The sequence below is a fragment of the Adiantum capillus-veneris genome, chromosome 17 (assembly GCF_014529385.1).
Source record: "Adiantum capillus-veneris isolate H3 chromosome 17, ASM1452938v2, whole genome shotgun sequence".
Lineage (NCBI taxonomy): Eukaryota > Viridiplantae > Streptophyta > Polypodiopsida > Polypodiales > Pteridaceae > Adiantum > Adiantum capillus-veneris.
The window spans coordinates 133,101,544-133,111,427 of NC_140947.1; the positions used below are offsets into that span (position 1 = coordinate 133,101,544).

The 9,884-nt window shown below is 41.9% G+C and overlaps 3 protein-coding genes across 3 annotated transcripts; 1 reads left to right on the plus strand and 2 right to left on the minus strand.

The window, feature by feature from the left end:
- Positions 1–295: 295 nt before the first annotated feature.
- On the plus strand, positions 296–2,588 carry LOC147438113 (uncharacterized). The gene is made up of 2 exons (XM_086486696.1): positions 296–386; positions 972–2,588. Exons 1-2 carry the CDS (start codon positions 296–298, stop codon positions 2,108–2,110), a joined length of 1,230 nt encoding a protein of 409 aa, XP_086342822.1. The 3' UTR covers positions 2,111–2,588.
- A 957-nt stretch (positions 2,589–3,545) lies between these two features.
- On the minus strand, positions 3,546–4,482 carry LOC147438114 (putative chloride channel-like protein CLC-g). The gene is made up of 2 exons (XM_086487466.1): positions 4,051–4,482; positions 3,546–3,940 (listed from the first exon to the last, which is right to left on the minus strand). The coding sequence occupies exons 1-2, from the start codon at positions 4,480–4,482 to the stop codon at positions 3,773–3,775; spliced, it is 600 nt and encodes a 199-aa protein (XP_086343592.1). The 3' UTR covers positions 3,546–3,772.
- Positions 4,483–4,515: 33 nt separating this feature from the next.
- LOC147438115 (chloride channel protein CLC-c-like) lies at positions 4,516–9,512 on the minus strand. Its single transcript, XM_086487465.1, has 6 exons — positions 8,661–9,512; positions 7,004–7,204; positions 6,496–6,673; positions 5,588–5,850; positions 5,241–5,513; positions 4,516–5,167 (listed from the first exon to the last, which is right to left on the minus strand). The coding sequence occupies exons 1-6, from the start codon at positions 8,783–8,785 to the stop codon at positions 4,516–4,518; spliced, it is 1,692 nt and encodes a 563-aa protein (XP_086343591.1). The 5' UTR covers positions 8,786–9,512.
- Positions 9,513–9,884: the final 372 nt, after the last annotated feature.

Here is a 9,884-nt window from a genome sequence, read left to right on the forward strand (position 1 = left end):
ATGAGTTTTGTTTCAAAAAAGTCAAATTTTGGCTTTTAGTGACCCATGTTTTTGCTGATGTGACCACACCTCTTTACTCTCTTTACTTTCAAAAAGCTAGAGAGAGAAAGTAACCTCTTATGTCCACATCATATATGTGTCTTGAAAAAAAGGCTCGAAAAGCCTATTCAAAACTAATTTTTTATATACCCTTGTTCCCTTAACCCTAACACAACATTAGCATTAATCTCTAAAAATTAGCTATGCAAAGTCCACATTTCTCCTAATAAAACAGCCAAAATTGGCTTCTAGCTCCATGGAGACCTTCGAACCGAGAGACAAGCACTCTCAAGCTATCAATGGCATCGTCACTCATGCGACAATATTAAAAGTATGTGAGAATCAAGGTATGTATCAATGGCATCGTCACTCATGCGACGATATTAAAAGTATGTGAGAATCAAAGTAGCATCGCCAATCAAAATATCATGAATGATCTACAGAAAAACATCCCTGTAAACATGGCATCTGGAGCAATGTAGAGCAACATACAATCTTACTATATTATACTAAAGGACAGTGAATGTCCTAAAAATATTGGAGCTTTATGCATTTGAAAGGTGGCAATCCAAACAAGGCTTCTATTTAAACTCACTCTCTCTCTCTCTCTCTCTCTCTCTCTCTCATATAACAGGTCTTGAGTTCAACTCTCCTCGTCGGCTAGATCTTTAAGGTCGCTTGGGATAGTTTCCTACGATGTTAAAACTCTCATCTTCTTCTTCTTCTTCTTCGACGTTAAAATTCTCTTCTTTTCTTCTTCTCTCTCTCCCTCCCGTTCATATGACGGGAAGATATTTAGGCTACTCGGAGCATGCTGTGGCCTCATTTCAGAAAAACGCAGAGGCCAACCAAGTAGTGAAAAGCACGGCCAAGGATTTTGTGCTTTTGTTAGCGTGCAAAAAGCGAAAAGCAGACGGGTATATAAAATACAGAAGCTCTCACGTTACGATTACGATTGAAAGCTCTCTCAGCAACCATGCCACGTAGAAGTCGTCGAAGAGGAATGACAAGCGGCAGCATTATTACAGAAGCTGGCGCAGTCCCGCCTGCGCGTGAACGGCCCATCCCCACGCCAGCTACTAGCGAGCGCCCTAGGCCTGCGCAGCTTCTCACCAGAGATGGCCTCAAAACCTTGAAAGCAGGCTGCAACGTCTTTCCAAGGCCCGTGGCGGCGGATGTTAGAAGCTGCTCCGCCCCCACATTCACCCGAAAGGAGATTATGCACTTTTCCGGGTTAGGGTTACTGTCTCCGGACTCTACCCACCAGTATTCACCTCAAGCAGACCCACATGATGCCTACCATCTTCTTCTTGAGACCCACCAACGTCTACGGCCTCTCCTCCCCGCGGTGCCGCGCCAAGAAAATCCCGCACAGCACCCACATTATCTTGACAGTCCCAGGAAATTAATTAGTCTGAAGATCAAACAGAGAATGAGTAAAGCTGGAGCAATAGAACAACTGATCCCTACTCCTCGACTTGGGCCCCAAGAAAATAGGACACAATGTCATCAGGATATATACACACATGAGCAGCATAATGATGAAGACAATACAAAGAAGTCGGTTGCTGGTTTGTGCCCATCGTCTCTCCCGGACTTTGCTGATGCCAAGCATACTGAAGGCATTAGAGACAAGTCGATTGCCAATTTTCCATCCTCTGATCTCTTTTTGGCTCAAACTACAGTGAATCCTCTTCAATCCCAGGTCATGGAGCAACGAGCAGATAAGGCCAAAATTGACCATCCAATGGCTGATGAGAAGGAGCACCATCCTGAAGACTATACAGACAAGTTGATTGCTAATTTGCCATCCTCTCTCTACGACTTTGACGATCCTCAGACTGGTGAGAAGGAGGAGCTCGGTACTACTACGCACTCACAATCCAATATGGCTACAAATATTCATGAATTCTCCTACTATTCTTGTGAGTTTCATGAGCTTTACAGCCCCGATTTTCGTGAACGCCACCCCGGTCGGGCATACTCGCAATATATTCCGTATACATTGTTTGGCGACTCACCAGACATCTTTGAGGACTTCCGACGCTCTCTTGGACATTTGTATCTCTGAGTAAGGACGACAAAAAGGGAAAAAATAATTAACTATCCGAAGCTCAAGTAAGGAAAACAAAAGAAAGAAACTCGCTATCAGGCTAGTACTGGCTATTTAGCACCACAAGACATGGAGGTGGTGCCGAGAAAGCCAACAGTAGAGGACATAAAGACAAGTCAGAACAATTGCATCCAAATATTGTGACATTTATATGAACCTGCAAATATAAATTGCCAAGTAGATATTGCACATTGTTGTTCCGTTTTCTCATATTGAATCGTCGAATTCCAAGCTACCGTTCATGTAAGATTTCTTGGTGTGGTTCGACAACTTCCATTACATTGTGCTCATGTCCAGGGGCATTCAGAGTAATACAGGCTTTATTTATTGAGAGATTATCCACCAGAATTGTAGACTTGAAGGTAAGAAGCAAGAGTATAAAAAGGAAGTTTATTGTGTATAGAATGTGGTTACAATCTATAAAACCGTGATCTAAGGTTGTAGTTGACAAGATTTGTTTCTGTTATGGCCATAGAATTTACTCAATAGGTACACCTCAAAAAAATTTAGTCTATAGCATGCGTTCAAAAGAGGGGCATTTTAAGTCATAAATTTTCCTTCTAGTAGAGGTTGTTTTAATTGAAAATCAGAAAAAACTCGTTTAAGTTTAACAAGGAAAAGGGGTCATCTCCTTGCCCTCACAATATGTAACTGCGGGGGGCTTAGATGGTTTCTTTTAAGTACAACCTCAAGAGAGTTTACAAGTGCAAATTTTACCTGAAGGGTCATGTCAGCGTTGCATTCAAACTTGGGAAAATTAGAAAGAATTCCAAAATCTAGAAACCTAAAGACGTGGAAAAATAGAAAAAACCCCAGACCCTAGAAAACCAACAAAATTTGGATTCCACCCAATATGAACCTGAATGGCATATAGCATGGCCTTCTGAATATATCTCCAAGGATCCAAAAACTTTTTTTAAAAATGACTTCCACAATGTAGGATGTTTCTTGTCTTTGATTCTCCTTGAAATGCTAATTAAGTGAAGGTCCTTGTGAAGCTGCTAGGGTGGATGAGTCTAATTTGTTTCATCTTTTGCCTGGAAAGCGCAAAATTCCAAGGGTCGGGAACATATACAAAAGCTTCAATTGAGTTTGGTCAGAGGGAATTGTTTCACCTCCCTTATAAATGATTAAATTGTCGGCATGCTCGAAAACATGGGATATTGATCCGCTTTGAAATATTCCCAACCACACCCAATTACAACAGGGTTTCCACAAGCCTAAAACTTGACACGCCTAAACCCACCTTTCCACAATCTCACCAACATTATTTTGCATTACAAGCTGGACTGAAGTCCCACACACAATATTGATCCCCATTCAACTTCCATTGAAAACCAAAAACCTCCCAGGTTCATGCCGATGCCAATGCGAATATAATATGCTTAGTCACTGAAAGAACACAGTAAATTATAATCATAATTAGGCTGAATCAAACAAAACCCTGTTGAAGCTATATTTCACTCTGTTTGCAGCAAAGAGCTGCTCCAAGAATTATGTACAAAATCATGTCGTGTATTCACATTTTGAAATAAACGAATGGTTAACTTTCAAAGAGGAATGGTGCTGTGGATATGAACAATGCCAGAGATGCTGCAACATGTGACTCAGCTTTACTCCTTAGTATAGGGATGTCCTCCATAGCTTTCTACACGTGCGGATACTCCGAGTAAAAAATCTTTGAATCTGCATCTTTTTCCATTCTCTACGTCGCAAGTGCGGGAACAGGCTGAAGGTATGATCTGGCATAAAATCGTGCCGTGTCAAAATTCCGACAATTGGAAAGCCCTACAGAGAAATAAGATTTGAGTCTCAGTTTTTGCCATTTTCTGCACAAAACCTCTCATGGCATTTAAAGCATGACTGTGTCAAAAATGCTAAGAAAGCTAATGACTTACATTCGGAACTTTTGGCACAACGCACAAATGTCGCAAACCCAGCCTACGAAACAAGCTGTAAGCCTTCGACAAGGATGTTGAATCGACAATAGTATATGGGGATGTGTTTGCATATGGATGAAGATCCACAAACATTTGTTGTTCCTTTGCAGTTATTTTCACGTCAGCAATCATTGCACTGGCACCTTTTTCTGGCTTGCCACATTCAATGAATTGGAATGACTCTTCCAAAGAGTTTCCCACAAATAAAAACCTTTTGCCCTTCAATAGCCATATCAATTGTGATCTCATGATAAGACCATGAAAGAAAGCTGTTTCTGCAGATGAATTCTCATGTAGTAGCGGAAAAGCATTGTGACTTATGTTGTTAAGAACATTTATAATAGTCTCAACTCTTTCAATTCCATTGAATGTAACAACAGGACTACTCATACATCAAAGGCTGTCAAACGCTTCATGTAATCATCAGGTTGTTCTTGAAGAAAGGGTACGTAGAAGCTGATCATAGAATCCATAGCTGAGCGAGTCCCCAACAGTCTTGGAGATCAGAAGCACAAGCATTATCAGTGGAAGCATGGAAAGGTTGTTGGTAAGTTCAAGAAGAATGACGCAAATAGAAACTGTTGTCCTCATGGTGCCGCCCAGGAGAGAAGCTGCACCTAACACAGCATAAATCCCTTCATCCAGCTGGAGAAAATGATAGCCCAGGTTTCTCATAACCATGCCCAAAAGTCGACCATAAGTGGCTCCACAGATAATTGCAGATAGAAATAGTCCTGATGGAACTGCCGTGCCATATGTCAATAGGGCTAGAATAAGGTTTGAAGCCAAATAGATAGCCAATGATTTATAATGAAATTCGTTGGTTGTGCCCACACTGAATAGATTTCTCACAACATTCTCATTGGTGTTGAAAAACAAGCTGGCTAAGTCATTGTAGTAGCCATCTGAGCATATAAAATGTTTAAAATTTCCGTGACTTCCTGTAGTTGGGCATTTGCCACCAATATCAGAAGGGCAAGCAGTGCAAGAGCTCATCCAAGGAATGCCAATAGCACAAGTTGATGTGATGAGGGAAATAACAACACCATGAAATATTTTCGCTGTTGCTCCGTATCTGCAGAGCACCAACATGATAAATGTTACTTCACATGCTGCACTAAACTACTCCATTTCACCGCAATACATACCTGCTGTGCCAGCCAGAGTATACCAGAACAATCTTGCCGCTAGTATATGTCAATGCACTGCCCATAACTCCTCCAATCAGGCCCAGCATGATTACAGAAACAAGATCTTCAAGCCCAAACTCAATAAAGACACTTCCCATATTATACATGATCAAGCCACCGCTGCCATACAAACCACAACTATGGGCACTACAGAAATTACCGGCTGTTCGAAGCACAATAGCCACCATTGCTGTTGTAAAAAACGCTCTCCATAATAGTGAGCTTTTCCACCTGCAAAAGACAACCAATCAAGTCCATTTCGGCTTGCAGACAGCATTTTATAAGTTCAAACTTAAGGAAAATACCATGATGCCACCTCTTCTACAGCAAACAAAACTCCACCAACAGGTGCCCTAAAAGCTGCTGCAACCCCAGCTGCAGCTCCACAAGTAACAAGATCCTGCCGATCTCTGTCATTCTGAACATATTGCAGCCATCTCCATGACAAATGATAGTGTTTAAAACCACCTTGATTCAGAAATGCAGCAATACAAGCTCCTATATGAACCAACGGCCCTTGCTTGCCAGTAGCAAGGCCCCCTGCCACAGATCCTACGGTCCCAAAAATCTGTACACGGACACAGATGCAAGAATCTTTCAGAGATTGATCTGCCAGGTCAGAGTACCGCCATGTTATATGCAGAAATCACAGTAACTTAGCAGGTTGTGTCTCACATATAGTGATGTGTATTTCACAAAGACACCAATTTGCTAAAGCTCAGCAAACTTTAACTTTCTCCCCCTGTTATTATTTGCAAACAACATGTCTCTGCAGTCATAATCCCTTCTACACAAAGTATACATCATGGCTCAACGGAAAAAAATGAAACAGAAGGGTGTGTGCAGGCACATTAGGTATCACAAAAAATGATTGCGTGTTTCTTTTAACCACAATAGCTCCAACATGCCACGAGACTAATCTGCAAAGTGACGTACAGTAAGAGAAAAAATCTGAAGGATAAATCCCCTGTAAATGATGGATGGTCAAACTCGCGTGCATCCCTCCCGACCCCTGCACCCGAACATGTGGTGCTTAATTAAAAGGTGAAAGTAAATCTAACTAGCAGCAGCCTAAGTTGTCATGAATCACTGTGAATAACAATTAATCAGAGACTTGAAGTAGATACCAAATGCGATGGAAAAGTACCACATTTACAAGATGATTTTGGTCAAGAACCTTGAGAACATACGAGAAGTAGCATTGAAACCATACCTTGACGAAGAGGGTTTCAGGAGCCAGAATATCAGGCACATTTACCCCATTGAGATAAGCCTTTACATCAGGTATTCCAGAACCAGCTGCAGCAGGGGCAATATATGTACACGTTAAAGCTGACAATAGCACCAGTATGAGATTGCTCGAAACTAGAATGGCGTAGGCAACATCCAACCTGCAATCCCATGATTCAAACTTCAGCATTGATTCTTGTCGGTCATATAACAATTTGACGACCCAGACATTGATCATCATATCTCACATGATCACATCCATTGGCATTATGCTTCCAATTACCGGCGGAAGGGGGGGAGGGGGGGGGTAATCGCATTTTTTTGTTACATTCTGATATTGCTGGTGTTGTTGCCTGACGCATTTGTTCTAAAAGTTGTGAATGTCCTTTTTCAGTTATATCTTACAAGACCCCTTCGGGCTTTAACAGTGACTTGAAGTTGCTAAACCACAGAAGGTTTGGCCTTCTTCTGTATCACAAACACATTCATACCTTTTAATTTCCATAAACTGAGTTATCTTCAGAAACTTGAATGCCGCAATGTTCTCCACTGCTAGATTGATCGCAAAGCCTGTAATGCCAGTTAGTAGGCCCACAAGACATGCTAGCATCCACTTCACCACCTTAAGCTGAAAAGATGAAATCTGTGATCCTGCTTGTAGGTCCTTCTTGTAGACTTCATTTTCTACAACTCTGCCACAAAAAGAGGTAATCAATAAATCAATCAAAGTGGAAATGTGGCTGTCAATAACAAAGTAAAATTGTTACTACAAAGATTCCCAATATGTAAGGACCAGTAGCTATTGCAAACTCTACAGTTAATGCTCAATATTAACCTCTTGAGTAAAGAATGCATCCACCTCTTCCATTACTTCATCAATGACTGCCTGATATTCTTAAAGCATTCACCTATGTTACTACATAGTTAAGGTCAAAAAGGAAACAGTAGCCCCATTTTCATAAAACCTGTGTAATCGTGAGCTTGCCGAATATACCTGATTGGCTTGAAAGTTTTGTGCATACTCTATGGACTGAGTAAATACAAATGAACAGTTCGTTCAAAAAGAGCAGAAACCTATATCCTAATTAATTTTTAAACCTCTGAATATGCTAGTTGATGTGAAAGTAGCTGGCTAAAAACAGCTTTCGTTCCAATCTCAATACGTACACAATTACCCCCGACGTAGCTTCTTCATCTAATCAGAGAATTAGCTGATAGGAGGAAAGAGGGACATGGCTTTCCTCAATTCCAGTTTCCACTCAAATGCTAACTACAAGAATTGTTTGGAGCATTGATGTGATTCTTGTGGTTAAGAGAGCTGCCAACGTGTCCAAATGCTGGCCAACAAAAATAGTCCGGAAGGTAAATCATACAGTCTTTTGCCCCTGCCCCCCGGCCCTGCTCATCATTGGCCAAAATGCATTTGCCTGATGAAGGTCTCAAACAAGCTCTCCAAACTCTCAACGAAGTCAATGGGCCCCCATGTGGCTGAAGCTCCTCTTTCTTAAAATGGCTGCCAGAAACTCATCTCTTAGCAGTACCCAAAAACAGCACCTTACTGATATCTTACAGACAAAGCATTGCAAAACGTTCTCATGGCGTGTTACAATCTATACAAAAAAATTAATCGTAAAAGCTTGTGGATACGCTGTTCATGATTCCTGAACAGAACGTTCTACAATAGCAGTCTGCTTGAGCATTGAGACAGCCAAACAGACTTCAAGCAATATATGATATATGCCTTCGTATTGCTAACATAAGACCCATTGTATAGGAAAAACCACCAATTATCAAGCCTACTCTCTGATGTCAAAACACAATGCCAATTTAAATATGGTAACTGAATACCACAATTCTGCAAAACTTATGATAAGATGGCCAAAGAAAGCTAGCAGACAGATTGTGTGTATGCATGTGCTGCTGGTTCAGCAGGCCAAGGGAAAATTTTTGCCTCTGTGAAACATTGGTAGGGGAGAGTGCAACAATCTACGCTATTTAGGACTTGCCAATCTGAATGCCCATTACAAATATCATTCTGGCTATTCTTTCGGAACATTACTGACACACTTGTAGCACCATTATCATCGCAAGAAGTTATTCTGGACACAAAATGACCAATGGGTTTTGTGATTTTGAAATATTACTTACTCGTAGTCAAGACTGTCAAATGCTGCATGTCCACCATGAAGCCGCGGAAGGTTTTGCAAGTCCTGTGCTTGCTCTAGAAGCTCTTCTAGGAGCTCACAAGGCTTCTCTAAACCATACGTTTCCATGGCCAGCAAGCGGGACGCCAACAACTGCAAGAAGCACTAAATAAATGCAAAGATCCGGACATGGACGGTCATTCATGCAAGGGGAGGTAGCACAGAAAAACCCGTCGTCATCTGCACAAGCTGTCTTGGCCCCAGTCTTTTGGACATGAGCAGATGTAATGGTGCTTCATTGGCCATCTTGACCGTCCCATGACCTCAAACTATACCGCGGCAGAAAACAAGCAGACAGCATGAAGCAAATTTCAAGCTTCCCTTTCTAACCAGCGGAATGAGCTCGTTGTTAGCACTAAGCTGGGCACACGAAGAGCTGGTCACAGAGAGAGAGAGAGAGAGAGAGAGAGAGAGAGAGAGAGAGAGGCTGTATTTTCCTGCGAAAAGCTCAAGCTGTCGTCTTGAGAGACTGAAGTTGTGAGAGGCCGTATTTGTGTGCGAAAAGCTTACGCTGTCGTTTCGTAAAAGCCTGGAAAAACGATAGGTAACCATCCATAGAACGCTCCGCAGCGCCAAGCACTTGCCGTCTGCAGAGAGGGTGAGGGCAACAGGGCAGCGTCGCCATAGCCAAAGCCGGGCGCCGCATACTACGCACACAAGTGTCGTTTCTCTCTTTCGCCACCATCAAGCATGTCATCAAGGAGCTTCAAAACCACACAATCCATGGTTTGAACCCTTGACGTCTTCGTTCTTTCTAACTACCTCCAAGGTTCTTGGACAGATTCTTCAAAAGGAAATCCTCTGATTCTTCTCTTTTGCTTTTGGTCCTACCTCCCTCAATCCCCAACATCCTGGACCACATGACCATAATGGGAAAACAAGAATCGCGCAAAAGAAGCAGTGCCTCTTTGCTCCCTCGAAGGGGTTGGGCCTTGCTTTGTGCTCTTGTTCCCATCATCACCTTTGGCTCTCTACAGGCCTCTCAACCAATTCATTGTGTAACATTACTGTGATTGTTTTGCACATACACTATTGAAATGTGTAGGTTTTCCTCTTTTGGTACCTATACAAACTCATAAAGCTTGACACATGTAAGATGTGTGAGAATTTGAGTGTTGGGTTTGCCAAATGTTATTTGTGTATGCATGTATACCTAGGCATAATCTTT

Excerpts from the sequence above, each read along its gene's own strand:
- LOC147438113 (XM_086486696.1), top strand. The coding sequence starts at position 296 with ATGGAGACCTTCGAACCGAGAGACAAGCACTCTCAAGCTATCAATGGC. Across the intron at positions 387-971 it reads AAAAGTATGTGAGAATCAAG|AAGCTCTCACGTTACGATTA; the intron begins GTATGTATCAAT and ends TATAAAATACAG.
- LOC147438114 (XM_086487466.1), bottom strand. The coding sequence starts at position 4,482 with ATGAGTAGTCCTGTTGTTACATTCAATGGAATTGAAAGAGTTGAGACT. Across the intron at positions 3,941-4,050 it reads TTGTGCCAAAAGTTCCGAAT|GGCTTTCCAATTGTCGGAAT; the intron begins GTAAGTCATTAG and ends ATTTCTCTGTAG.
- LOC147438115 (XM_086487465.1), bottom strand. The coding sequence starts at position 8,785 with ATGGAAACGTATGGTTTAGAGAAGCCTTGTGAGCTCCTAGAAGAGCTT. Across the intron at positions 7,205-8,660 it reads TTTGACAGTCTTGACTACGA|AGTTGTAGAAAATGAAGTCT; the intron begins GTAAGTAATATT and ends TTTTTGTGGCAG. Across the intron at positions 5,168-5,240 it reads TACTCTGGCTGGCACAGCAG|ATACGGAGCAACAGCGAAAA; the intron begins GTATGTATTGCG and ends GGTGCTCTGCAG.